The 14,101-nt window shown below is 40.0% G+C and overlaps 1 protein-coding gene across 1 annotated transcript in view; it reads right to left on the bottom strand.

The window, feature by feature from the left end:
• Positions 1 to 14,101, bottom strand: part of faf1 (Fas (TNFRSF6) associated factor 1) — a 60,916-nt gene that overhangs the window by 10,506 nt on the left and 36,309 nt on the right. Inside the window, exons 13-17 of the mRNA XM_084920524.1 lie at positions 11,277 to 11,431; positions 6,916 to 7,052; positions 6,726 to 6,814; positions 3,256 to 3,336; positions 1,452 to 1,529 (exon numbers count right to left, since the gene is read on the bottom strand). Coding sequence (XP_084776650.1) covers positions 1,452 to 1,529; positions 3,256 to 3,336; positions 6,726 to 6,814; positions 6,916 to 7,052; positions 11,277 to 11,431 — 540 coding nt within the window. The remainder of the gene's footprint in view (positions 1 to 1,451; positions 1,530 to 3,255; positions 3,337 to 6,725; positions 6,815 to 6,915; positions 7,053 to 11,276; positions 11,432 to 14,101) is intronic.

Genomic DNA, 14,101 nt, shown 5'->3' with positions numbered 1-14,101 from the left:
AAATAAAGAGCAGCATGTGTGATGTAAATGCTAAAATCCAAGTTACTCGTTTCAAACGCGCTCAAGTCCAAAATTCTCTTTTAATTCAACCGAATTATGAGCTGCTGTTGTGGAATAATAGCAAATTTGTTCGGTACGAATTAACTAGTAACTAACTGACACTTTTTTGGCTACCTAGGTTTGCTGTATAATTAGTTTTCACATGTTTGTCTCCAGTTAGGAGAAGAATTCACAACTAGTAATAGTGATTAAATAAAAGGAAAGCGAATTCCCAGTTTTGTTTGTTTGTTAATTAGGTTTTTGTAGTGTATTTGAACTGACGTCCATCAGAACTACTGGTACACAAAACAGGATCATGTTATGATAAAGTTATCCTTTAACAGTTTGGGAAACTTAAGTTGCCATTGTCTCGGTATACCAGCTGCTGCTGCTTCTCATATTTATGGATATCTAGACAGTAGCACAACATAGCGCGTCAGCACAGGAGACGCCATGGAAACCTTTGAGCTCGAGCAGAGAAAATTAATATAAGTAGGAAACACAACGCCATCCCGGCTATTGTTGTTGAAAATACACAAGCATGTATGCACTGTTTGATTCGTGGACTACAGTGATATAATTAAGAAGGCCAGGTTCAGGGCTCTTTTGTTGTCGTCTGTTTAACTTAAGTGACAAATCATTTGAGCAAGACGGGTCACCCAATACCTCTCGCTGCCCTCGGGCTCTGACCTGCAGAGCAAACAGCAATCAGCGAGGACTACACTGTACTACAATAGACAATCACGACGCTGGTGCCATCCTCACCGACAATTATTGTTTTCCTGTGTGCGTGACATTGTGTCCGCCGTGCGTGTGTGTGCGCTTGCCCCGTCTTTGCAGACAATAATTGTTTTCCAGACAATATGTGTGTTTACTTAGGTGTATGTTTGTGCATAGGTCTGTGTACATGAATTGCCTCTTTTATTCACTCGGGTTTGAATATGAGGCTGTGTGCTATATGAGCATAAAAAAAGCTAACCAGGACAATAACTGTGTACACTGAAGGTGACATTAATGGGGATCGGCCTTGCTGTAATTAGGATATTTAATTTCTGTGAAATGGCTGTAAGCTTGTATAGTGACACAACACAGGCTTCACTGACTGGCAGATTCCACCAAAACCACAATTTAATTGAGTTAGTATTGAGTAAGCAGAAAAGGGACATAAACAACAGCACAATGGTACAACCCTGCTAAATCATACTACTAGTGCGTTAGCTAATAGTAGATTTTCACTTGATCATTTTGAAATGTGCTCGAGTCCAAAATTCTCTTTTAATTCAACCGAATTATGAGCTGCTGTTGTGGAATAATAGCAAACTTGTTCGGTACGAATTAACTAGTAACTAACTGACACTTTTGGCTACCTATGTTTGCTGTATAATTAGTATAATTATGGCTGTTGTACTCACCTCCTTCTCCTCCTCCTGCTCCTTTCTCATCTGTTCCAAGCGAAACTGTTCGGCCTCTTCTCTCTCCTGGGCTTCTCTCTGAAAAAAACCCCCAAAAACATAAACAAATCATTAATTGGATTCATTTCTCACACTGTGTTACTTTGCTTTGACAAACTAACTGACTGATCAACAAAAACTTTGTTCTAGACACGCAAGTTGTAGTCTGCACAAGCACAGCATAATTTAAAGTTAAAATGAGCTGCTCTGTACACACACTGGCTCATTATGATCTCACTGAACAACAATAAGGCATTTCTTAATATTTACGACACCTCAACTAAACCGAGTAACACAGTAGGAGTAGATTGTACTCTAAACCTGATGTTTGAGGTTCACTTTGATTTTAATACTATGCTTCAAAAACAACACTTAAGAACTGACAGTGATACACAAAGATAACTGGTGCACTTGTGGTCAGAAGTTTACGTACACTCATCAGGGGCATGAACGGATTTGAACTATCCTTTTTCCAGGCTGGAATGACTGTATGCCGTACATCTTTAATGCCTTTCGAAAGCAAGAACTGGGCACACGTTTGAACATACTTTGGATTATCTCTAATCCACACATGGTCAAATATATACATACATCCCCGATGATATTTAGTTAAATGTCTCTTAGCAAGTTGAAACTCGACCAGATGCTTTTAGTAGCCATCAACAAGCTCCTGGCATAATTCTGTCTTCTTGGCAGAACTACAGAGTTCATTTAAATTAGCTGGTTTGTTGGCACACACCTGGCTTTTAAGCATAGTTCACAAATTTTGAATAGGGCTGAGGTCAGGGCTTTGAGTAGATCCTACCAGAAGCTTAATCGGCCATTTCTAAACAACTGCCAAGATCACGAGAGGAGTTTAAACACCTGTATATAAATATAAGTTTTTACTTTCTCATGGTCTGGAAGCATCACTAGGATCACTGTCCACAGTTTGCAGCTGCACATATGGACAACCCAGCTGTATTATGACCCAAACCTTTATGGTCAGACAAGAAAAAGACTGAGCTATTCCACCAAAATAGCAAGAGGTATGTTTGGAAGAATAAAGCTGAGGCTTAAACCTAAGAACTGTATCAACTATCAAGCATGGTGATGGTAGCATTCTGCTCTGGGGCTGTTTTGCTACCAGTGGTACTGCTACACTGTAAAAAGTGGATGGAACAATGAAGGAAGAGTACTACCTCCAAATTCTTCAACTTCACCTCAAATCAACAGCTGGACGGTTCAAACTGGGAAGCAATTGGGTGTTCCAGTAGGACAATGATCCCTGGTTTTGAAATGGATGAAACAGGCTAACATTAAGCTGCTAGGAGGGCTTTTGCAAAGCCCCGATCTCAACCCTATTTAAAATTTGTGGACTAAAAGCTGGGGCTTGGCTGTACCAAGAAAACCAACCAACTTAAATGAACTTCATCAATTCTGCTAAGAAGGGTGGTCAAATATCCATCCATAATTGTGCCAAAAGTTTGTTTATAGTGTCTGGTCAAGGTGTAAGTTGCTAGTGGACATGGTGTATATATTTGAGCCTATATATATATACACAGACATTTTACCCCATGTGGATTAGAGAAAATACAAATTAAATTCAAAGTTGTGCACCCAATTCTTGTTTGTGAAAGTCACTACAGATGTATGCTGTGCCATCATTCCACCCTGGAAGAGGACCAACTCGTAGGAATCATTAAAAGCACAAACCTACATGACATTCATGCCCATGATAAGCGTGCGTCAACTTCTGATCACAACTGCATTATTCTGAAAGTACCTTCTTACGATCAGCCTCTAAAGACAAACGATAGGCCTCGTCCTGTTCTCTCTTCACCATCTCCCTTGCCTCGCGCTCGTCCTGAGTGGAGAGAGGGGAAGAAAGAAAGTCGGTCCCATTAACTAACAGCATAATAAAGGATACACGAGGACAAAACATCTAAGCAGAAGTGCCGGCTGTGGAAGCTAGCAGCAGAAAACAGCATGTCAAGTGCGGCTACATACAAACACCAGGTATGAAAGAGTAGCAACAGAAGGGAATTCATTCTGACTGGGCTGTCATTTACCAGACCCCGAGCCCCTTTTATGTTTCCTCATCTCAGTTTCACCCTCCCTTTTTCTTTTATTCACGCTGCCTCTCTTCCTGTTTGTACAGAGGGAAAGGGACAGGCGGCCTTTCTCTTTCTACCTGCTGTGGCTACAAAGTGTTTTATAAAGACTGGGACTAAATACAAGTGTCCATTGTGTTAACAGCGCACAGCCATTAGTTTTCTATTTTCTGAAGGCCCACGCTGTGTGTCAGCCCGGATATGGCAAAGTAAGCTTATTGTGATGATCAGAGGGCTACTGTGAAACCAGGCAGCGGCTAAGCAAAATGACAGTGTGTATTGTTGCACTGAATTGGAAAATGCAAATATACATTTGTGCTTTTGGGCTACATAATAGATGAACTTTGAAAGGAAACTGTAAAAGAATGGCACAGAGGGACAAAAGCATCAAAAGTGGCTACTTTCAATAGATTGCCCCCGAGTCACGCAAACAAGTCGCACAGTAGTTCACGTTTGATATTCATTTTACATTCATTTGACCTGCTGTTGAATGTTTTCAAACACTTTGAATAACCTAAAGTGAGGAGGCATGAAGGGAAATGTTTATCTGACATGCTCAAACACCATGTGATTTTCAGGGCCTTAACTTTGGAGGAAAAAAGAAACAGATTTTCCACAACTATATCTTGGCTACTGTTCAAGTTGGCAAGACGTGTGCCGTCTTTTAGTCGTGATGATACACTTGGTGTTCAGAAAAGCAAGCTGTCACATATTTAATGTTTGCTCACAAATAACAACTAGTGAAAGACGCTTTATATGGCGGTTTTTGGGTTGGTTTTTTTACAATTTAATTTTGGAACCAAGTGGCTGAGCTCTACTTGCCAGAGGGCAAATTTTATATCCAATTTTTTCCTTTTGGACCGCAATATCAGCCTTTATGAGCACTGTCACTTAACAAACAGAGGGCCCTGGCTTAAATCAGATCCTTTCTGTGGACACTAGTACACCTAACCATGAAACTCGACTCAAATTTATACTCTTTTTATATACAGCTCTTCAACCAAATCAGCACAAACTGCACAATGGTTAGTTTTTGGCTAGTTTTCATATGAAATGCATGCTCAATGACCTGAAAACGACCTTTAAAAAACAACAACCCTCAAATGCTGACAGATGTAGACCACAAAATTGCATCGAGTAGTCATTTGATTACTAACTACTAAGCTAAAACACAGAAAACCATACAAATGACTGGCGAGTCAGTACGGCTGGTAGAAATCACAATGTGGCCTTCCAGCTGCTCCGATTCCAGACTGACACAAAAGTCGCTGTCAAAGAGGAATGTCTGGGTGTCTGTGTTCATGTCTGAGTTTGTCTTTGGAAAGGAGAAAAATGGAAGAAGAAGGACGAGACACAGGGAAAGAATCATATACACCAGCACCCAAAAGCAGGTACCGTGAAAATGAGGTTTGTCAGTGAAAATCTTGAGGTTGATGGTACTAATAATGAATAAATAGTCATATATTACACGTCATTTTTATAGTGTTTAATTTTGGTAATAGTACTATTCTTTTGGCACACACACACACACACACACACACAGAACCACACACACAACCAGCACCGACACTAATCCTGTAAAACAAAAGAACCCTAGGATCCAACACTTTATGTACAAACTCTGAATATTTCTTGTTTTAAATCCTATCATTAATGATTATTTGCCAGAGCATCACAGACATTATAACAACACAGAGAGAGTAGCTGTCACTCAGCAGGGCGCAGCTCACCTGAGCAAGTCTGACCCTCAGGGTGTGTGTGAAACTCAACTCATTCCTCAGCCACGATTCCCATAACTGAGATGCTATGACTCCCACAATAGCGCTGCGAATTGCTAAAGAGGCTGTTTGGTTGACTTAACATAATGGCTGAACCTAACACAGCTTGACATCTGTCATCTATAGATACAGTAGTCAAAAAAGAGGCACAGTGTAGTCAGGGCTGACAAAAATCCGTGGAAATAAAACGCGCATAAAAGTGGGAAGGGCAGCTACGAAAGATTTCACACAACCAAAACCAAAACTTCTGCGACATACTAAGAGACTAAACACCAGTGCTGATTAAATTACTCTAAAGCCTAGTAATGTGTTGTTGTTTTTTATTAATCTGAACGAGTCAGCTTCAAGTCACACAGGTCAGTTTTCAATTATAGACTTAACCATAGTAATATTCACATATCATTTACAACAGTTACCATGGCACTCACATTGTTTGGGAATGTCTAAACTAAGCTATGAGGACCATTAAGTTAAAGGTAACTACAGTGTTTTTCATGTCAAAAGGATTTGAGTGAACATATGAGATGATAGTTAATAAATTAGTTAAGTTCGTTGTAAGTGACTGATGCATTGTCTCATATTGTTAAGATTCGTGGGAAGGACACAAAATGCTAGCTCCACCTTATCTTTTCTACGGAAGGAATGTTTTAATCATGTTTTAATTACATTTTCTCTTTGGGTAAAAGGAGGTCAACAGATATGTTAGCAGTAGCCAGACTCTAGTTGATAACTAAAGGGAATGAAATGGCTGAATGGTTCTCAAGTCATTATAACAAAAGCCATATTTTAACAATGCCTTCTGATGTGCTCTGACATGTTGCAATTTATCGCACAATGTTAAAAGTTGGTCCAGTTACTGGAGCCACTGAGATTAGCCAACTAAAATAAGATTTATGGTAGAAGTTCAAATCAATTTTATTTATACAGCGCCAAATCACAACAACAGTCGCCTCAAGGCGGTTTATATCGTAAGGTAGACCCTCTATGAGCAAGCACTTTGGTGAAAATGGGAAGAAAAAACTCCCTTTTAACAGGAAGAAACCTCTGGCAGTCTTCAACTTATCCCAACCAAGTACCTCCTATAAATAAAAATATGAAGTCATCTATATACAGTGGAAACTATAGATAGTAGCAAAGTGGTTAGTTTAGTCAACAGCAGTTTTGCACAACTTTCCTAGCTACTGTTAAACAGCATTACAAGGAAACACGAGCATATGTTTCCATTTGAAAGAGCAAATGGTCCATAATGAACCAAGTAGTTATTGAAAGAACAAAGAAATAAAGTATTTTCTCCATCTTTAAGGATCAGAGGCTGATGTTTTTGTTTCCTGCGAACAGACTGTCTGATTCCGCTCAAGCTTTACCTCGTCTTTAATGTCCTCTTGCTGTTGTGCTGTGAAGATCTCCATTGCTCCCATTAACCTCATCATCAGCTCATCCACTGTTGTATTGCCTGAATTAGAAAAGAAAATCAGAGGGCAATAAAAGAGTTTCTGTTTTCATGATAATTACAGAAAACAGAGTTAATTGTAGGATGAATAAAATGAGAATTACCTTGAATAACATTTAGAACTTCGTTGGATGTGCGTTTCCCCATGACTATGAGGAGCAGGGGGAACTGGTCTGTCTTGTATGTCCGTATGGTCTGTGTCACCACACTGCCAAAGTGCCTCGTACACATAGTGAGTAGTCTGGAAGACAAAGAAATTTATCTAATTCACTTTTCCCCCCAATTTATTTACTTTACCTGCTTGTTCCTTTGGTAATAAGCATATATTTAAGCCTGCAATAAAAACAATTTTAAAGAGCGATAAAGTATTCATGCACATATTTTCACTGGGAGGTGCGTGCTTTTCAGATTGCAGCACAAAAGAGAAATACACACAACTTGTGGCATTAAAGACTTTAAAACTAATTCTGCATTTTCTTATTCCATCAGGGCGACATGCTATCTCAATTGGAACCACAGATGAATTAGTATTCCTCACCAGACACCCAGAATTGATAGGGCAAGAGAGGATTTCTTATTCCATTACAAAGACAGAACTTTTTAAATTAACATTTCAGAGAGGGAAAAGGGTAGCAGGCAGTGGGAGCCCCGCCAAGCTCCCTGTAAATGTCATAATATTAATGAATTGCTATAGACTGAATGCAAATATAGATTAGCTTTTTCTCCTGCCTTTTAATAAGATCTACTTTAATAACTGCCTGGTAAAATAGAGAGGTAATGGAATGGATGGCGGGACAGCGGGTCAGAGGAAGAAGATAGATAGAGCGGATGCTGTCTGAGAGGGGGTGTAACTCATTAAAAGATGAAGCCAAAGCTGCGGGAGCTACTTGCAGACTTTCCAAACGGTGAAATCGAGTACTTCCAGTCAATAGGACAATAGCAGTAGTAGTAATAATCATGCCAAAACCAGCTAAAGAGTGGACGTTGGACTGAAAGATGAATGAAATGAGCTTTGGAATACAATGCAGACAAAAACTTTTTCCAAATGTTGAACTTTGTGTGACCCACACCTTGCAATGAAAAACATGGGTACCCTAAATCTTAGATCATTTTGTTCTGACATTTGTCCCTGTTCAGACCTCAACCCAGCCACAATATAACAAAAGCTCACAGGGAAACTCTAACCTGTAATGAAAGGCCAGGGAACAATAGACACTACCTTGAAGGGTAACCCAATCTTAAACCTCTAATCAAGCGCAGGCTAACCTGCTTTGGTTTCTAACTCTAAACTAAGGAAGTCAGTTCAGCACAATGATGATCATAATCACAACAACATAAAAACAGCACAATCTCAAAACACAACTTACATGTACTTTGTAACCACTATCGTTCAGGGTAAGACGGACACCGAAACTAGGAAACAGGAAGAACTATGAAGCCCTTACGGAATTACGTAAAGAAGAATAAGTATGGCCACAACACTTAATGTCAGGAGGAAGCCACTCCAGGAAATGAGCTGCACAGTTCGGCCTGTCTCATCTAGCCCTAATATAACATGGTAACCTGCGGCCTTCAAAAACCTTTAGGGGTAACTAAATGCAGAAGAAACACCTGCATGGAATTTGCAACTACCATTAAATGCTTCGGTGGCTAATGTGACTGACAGCTTCTAATTTGTTGCCCATCCCAGCTTATTTTCTCACTGCGGATCCTGACAGCTATAACAGTAAATGTTTTCCTGGACTGTCAGCTTGCACTTCTTCAAATCAAACTGATGCACTAAGATGCGAGTAGACTGGTTAGACCTGGCGTCTGCTCCACTGAGCAGCTGATGAGTCAGGGTAGTACAGTAGCACTGCAGGGAATATTTTTGCCAGCCACCTGTACGTGTGCAGTATGGGAACCGGATGCTCCGATAGCTCACTGTGTCATACACACTTTGTTTCAGAGTGAACATGGACATGTTTTGATTTGAAAGTGACATTTTGTTCTCCCACCAAACGAGTTATGTTTTCAGGGAAGACTATGTCAAGAGAAGAAGTCGAGTGTACAGAACAGGTTCGCACAACGGTCTGTTCCCGCCTTGAGCAGTTAAGACACAAGTTTACACTTAAAGGCTAGTAAATATGTAAATATGTAAGAAAAATTGTTTCTGTATGTTTCTGTTCTGTGTCCTGTGTACTGTTTGTTTGTATATGTGTCTTTTTGGCTGCTGTTACAACCAAATTTCCCCCTTGTGGGACAATTAAAGGATTATTCTATTCTATTCTATTCTCTAATAAGATCGCCTGTATTGCTATAGACCAAACGGGTAATCGCATTAGACTGCCAGGTCTGTTTAATGTTTAAAACACTAAATCTAGTGTCAACATAAGGTCACCTTAGTGCATATTCTTACACTGTAATGTATTATGAGAATGCGCACACAACACAAATAATCGACTTTCAATGTGTTTATTTACTTACATGTGCAATGACAGTATACTGCCTGGGCGATATATCAGATTCATTTCCCACGAGTGACAATTACACTGGCATCCAATCACCAGCACTGCATTTATGCATAATTAATCATTTAACTGGTAGGCCTGTGAGAATAGATTAAGCTAAGCAACAGGCACATTCCAATATCAGCAGGTTTATCACTCGCTCACAGACACACACAAATGCACGCACACATAATCAGGATACCTTTCTAACAGCTTGTGTGACTGATGCCAATCACCAGTCACTTTAGCTCAGCTAAAGAGCGTGAGAATGCCAAGCAGCAGTTGGATGTGTGAGCGAGTTAGTGCGCACATGTGCATGCATGCGTTAGCAGCAAAGCTGCGACTAGCTGTGTGTGATGAAAAGCTCCAGATGTTGCCTCCTTTTTAACGTGCAATAAAAAGGCCCAGCTGGGGCAAAAAGCAAAGGAGGCCAATGGGAGAGAAAGGAGTGCGGAATGAGGAAAGGAGGGAGTTTCCTTAAAAGAAATAATGGAGAGCTGAGGTCAGAGTGCGAGTCTTTCTCAATGACTGCTACCAGAGGGTAGGCTTAACTCTGGAGGTTCAGGGTAGAGTGAGAGAGCTGAGGTAGCTGATTAAATAGAAGAGAAATAAAGAAATATCAGAAAGGAAACAAGTAAAATATTTAGTATTAAAGATGAAGGGAAGGATGAAATACATAAAGCATTCCTTATTTACAATGTGAAACAAAGGTTCAAATTTACCTAAACCTCTCCTCTGTTCAACACTTGAACCTGCAAGAGATCTAATAGTCTGTTAAAAATATACATCTCACTCACTGAACCAATGTAATAAACAGGTGTTGTTGTAAAATACCAACACAGGGTGCTGGAGCTAAGCTAGGACTTTCAGGATAAATTGGAGAGATAGAGATGTTTGGACTCCAACGGAGTCCTTCATCTCCCACTGACCCTCTATTCAGACAGTTTGGTCAAGATTGCCCAATCAGGGGCCTCACCGTGCAAACACAACGCCTTTTGTTAGCATGCAACCTCCAAGCTTCAAAAAGAGAATGAGGCTGAAGAGAGAATGAGAAGAAAGAGATACAGAGTACGAGTAATGGAGTGAAAGATGAATGCCAGCAATTACGGATGTGTCAAACCGATTTTTAAACACTGTTCATTTGCCAGATAGGATTCCACCTACACTAGCATTTCTGGATTATTATCTAAACGCTACCCAAAATATGCAGGATTCACTCTCTAAAGTCCAAGATTTTCTTGCTTCACACACACACAAAAAAATACAACAGCAGGATGAAGGCACGACTGAAAACTAAATTTACTTTCTCTAAGAAAACTATTCAGAACAATAAAGCGGGGACAAGACAGTAGCATGCAACAGACTGCTTCCCAACCAGAGGACTCTGACAGCTCACAAAGCCCTCAGCTCATGATCAAGCTTCTCTCCCGCTGAAATACATTCAATATCCTCTTTATTAGATACACCTCGGTATTTATGCAAACAGTCGGCTCCTGCGGACAGTAAGTCACATATAAATAAAACATAAGGATTAAGGATGCAGTCAGGGCTTAAAGGTTCTCTTATTGCATTACTAAACTTTACAGCTGGCTAAAGCAATTCTAAATACAGCATGATTCTGATAGACTACCGGATCTCCAGAGAATTAATTCAGTGTTTAAAACCTTAGTTTTTTTTTATTACCGTTTAGCCATCATTCTCACTGACCAGACTGTTTTCTCCCCCAGCTATAGCATCACAGTCAGATTTGGCAACCAGAAAACACAGCCAGATTTAGCTTTGCAACAGAATTCACGTGTAGCTGCAGTTTCTACAATTTAAATATTTGATCCGACAACTCAAAGGTCGTAAGATGAGCTTAAAACTTTATTTACACAAATGAATTACGCAAAAATGGACTCATTAAACAATAGGATTCTTGGAATAAGATACGTCTTCAATCGCACTCCAAGCGTGCTGGTCGACTGACATTGTACCTGGATTTGTTAGCTTCTTTAGTGACATCCCATGCCCATGTGATGAAGTTCTGGCTCAGGTAAGAGACGATAGAGTCAGCGCACATCATTTGGGAGCAGAAGACGTTGCTGAGAACACTGTCATCATTGTGGAGGTAGATAGCCAGCAGCTTTCTCTGTGGAAAGAAACAGTTTGAAAATCAAAGTGGGAGAAGAAGGCAGGAGCAAACTGCACCTCTTGCTGTGCTAGGACATTTGGTAAGGCAAAGGGTCACTGCAGCTGATCCTTTATTTTTGTCTTCAATCAGTTGTTCAGTGGCTAATAGGTGGAACCAAACACCAAAGTATACAGTTGACTTTGTGGAAGAAGTTTGACTAGCTAAAACTCATCACTCCCCAATATAATAAATGTCATATCTGTGATCGGTGCTGCTCTGTCAGCTATGCACTAGGCGTCTCATTATTGGAGAGACATATCCATATTACATGAACATAACATGACCACCGGCAGAGAGGACTGAGCGCAGAGCTAGCAGGACTTCTAAAGACCACAGTAGGACCACAACTGGCAAAAAAGCAAATACCACGCAAAATAAAATGGAGAGCGGTGTAAATAAAACTTTGCTTGGAGGCGACAAAGATAGGGAGAAAACAAAACAGACAAATCACTCTATTTATTTTACACCAAATGCCAGCAGCCTGTTCAGGTTAGTAGCGGGAGGGCCAGACAATATTGACGAAGCTCCAAATCCAAGGATATTGACACCATCATATAAGCCTGGTAGATTCTCCCTACTGACAATCTAATTAAAAAACAAACACACCCACAAACATAAAAGGTTCCAGGGGACAATGTTGGAAATAATGCTCTTTAAATTACATGTCACTTCTCTTGCTATAAAAGAACAAATAAGAAAAACTCGCACTCTCTGCTTAGTTCATTTTTACCCACGGCTGTGAAAGGGGAGTTAAGGGGTCTGTTCCTCGGGAACAGTAATCTAGGCTACGTGCGCCAAAAAGCGAAAAATCTACACAGGGCGTAAAACGTGAGGAGAAGGGAAAGAAGAAGTTGTGCTATACTGTGGCCTGTGTAGAATAGGAATGGGAGAGCACTGCTGTGTTTGCTCAACGATTAGTGCTTTAGAATAATCTCCAGGGCTCCTAGAGAGAAGGAGCTGGGGACTCATTCACTAGGCCGATTCAACAGCCTGAAAAGATTAAACACTCATGCTGAGAAGACAAGCAAATTCAGTCTTGAGAGAGGAATGAGTGTGAGGAGAGGGAGAGTTTTACAGCGTGAAAAAAAACCAACAAAAAAACAAAACCCCGATACACACTCGAACGCCGACGTCCCCGACACACACGCACAGATGCGCAAACTTAACTCCGCTGCCCGCGAGTAACGGGACTCATGCTCGCACACATGCATGCTCAATTAGAGCAAGTGTAAAGACTAATCAAAGTGGGCATTTTGGCAAACTGAACTCCTTCATCTTAGTTAAACTGTCCGTACCCCTCTGTTCCCTCTCCGCTTTCAACTCAGATCTTTTGTATTGCCTGTCTTAGCGGGGAGGAGCAAATCCCTCAGTTCAGCTAAATTACTAGGTCCAACCTGAGCTAGATAGTGACCCCATAGCCCTTCCTCACACCTGTTCACCTAAAGCTAAGCTTGCTTTGAGGCTGTGAGAGAAACAAAAGAGTTCACACACTGTAGAATAGCGTTGCGCTTCATTTGCTGTTTAATCAGTGCACCTCTTTCTTGGAAGACGGCCCAGCAGAAAGTTTGAAAATATGAAATATGTGCGTCTATAAATATAAAAAAAGCATGTGTTCTCGTGATGAGGCGGTCCTTTGAATGAGGCACTTTTTAACCATCGTTTTAAAACAAAAACAACATTTTTTTTTTATCATAAAACATGCAGGTCTTTTGTTTCACTTTTCCTTTTTAATTAATTGCTGCACTTGCCCTTTCTTTTAGGGATGCGGATTACCATATGTGAATATGAAGAGCAGGTTTTTCTGTTTTATTTTTTAGTTGTTTGAAATAAAGGGATTATTTATTTCAGATTCTTGAGATAAAAGTGCATGTATGCAAAAAGAAAAAAAAATAATTTCTGATAAAACACAATGATGTTAATAATAAAACCCATTTACTGTTAGAAATCACCTGAAAAGGGGTGTAAGTGGATCACTCCAAATCTGCCCGTATTATAAATGACCAATGACCAATTAAAAGCACCTCAAGAATGCTGCTTCTTCTATTCATGTAGTACTCTAACTAAGCCAGTCACAGGAGTATTTATACGTTTACATAAACGGGACTTCCAAAATGATTTTTTAATAATGAGCAGCATCTCCTACCCTGGGATGTAAATAATATAATATGTGGTCTGGGCTGACAGATGAACACAATTTATTAATTTACTCAAGTTCTATTAAAGGTGGACTCGTCCTTCATTATGAGGATAAAGAGTGAATTTAATATGTGATCTGTCACATATTAAAAAGGCTTTATTTGCAGACTAATTTATATAATTTACACGTGGAGATAATGAAGTTGTCAGCTCAGGCGACTGAAACTGCGAGCAACAGACACCAAGGTGTGTGCAGAGCGCTCTGTGATTTACGCACACTGTACAGTTATTACTTTCATTTTTAGTCCAGCTTCAATTCACCTTTTCTGCAAAAAGTGTCTGCACAGGGGTTAAAATAAAAAAAAAGAAAATGTGCCTTTATGCCCAAACATTTATCCTTTCAAAAACATTTAATATAGCCAGTTTACAGTTAGTTATTCATAAAGAGAAACAATCAAAAACAATGTCATCAGTTTCTGTCATGATCAGCGC

This window comes from Perissodus microlepis, chromosome 23 (genome assembly GCF_051167445.1).
Source record: "Perissodus microlepis isolate ML-2025 ecotype Zambia chromosome 23, ASM5116744v1, whole genome shotgun sequence".
Taxonomy (NCBI): domain Eukaryota; kingdom Metazoa; phylum Chordata; class Actinopteri; order Cichliformes; family Cichlidae; genus Perissodus; species Perissodus microlepis.
This window is presented reverse-complemented; position numbering and strand designations above follow the sequence as displayed.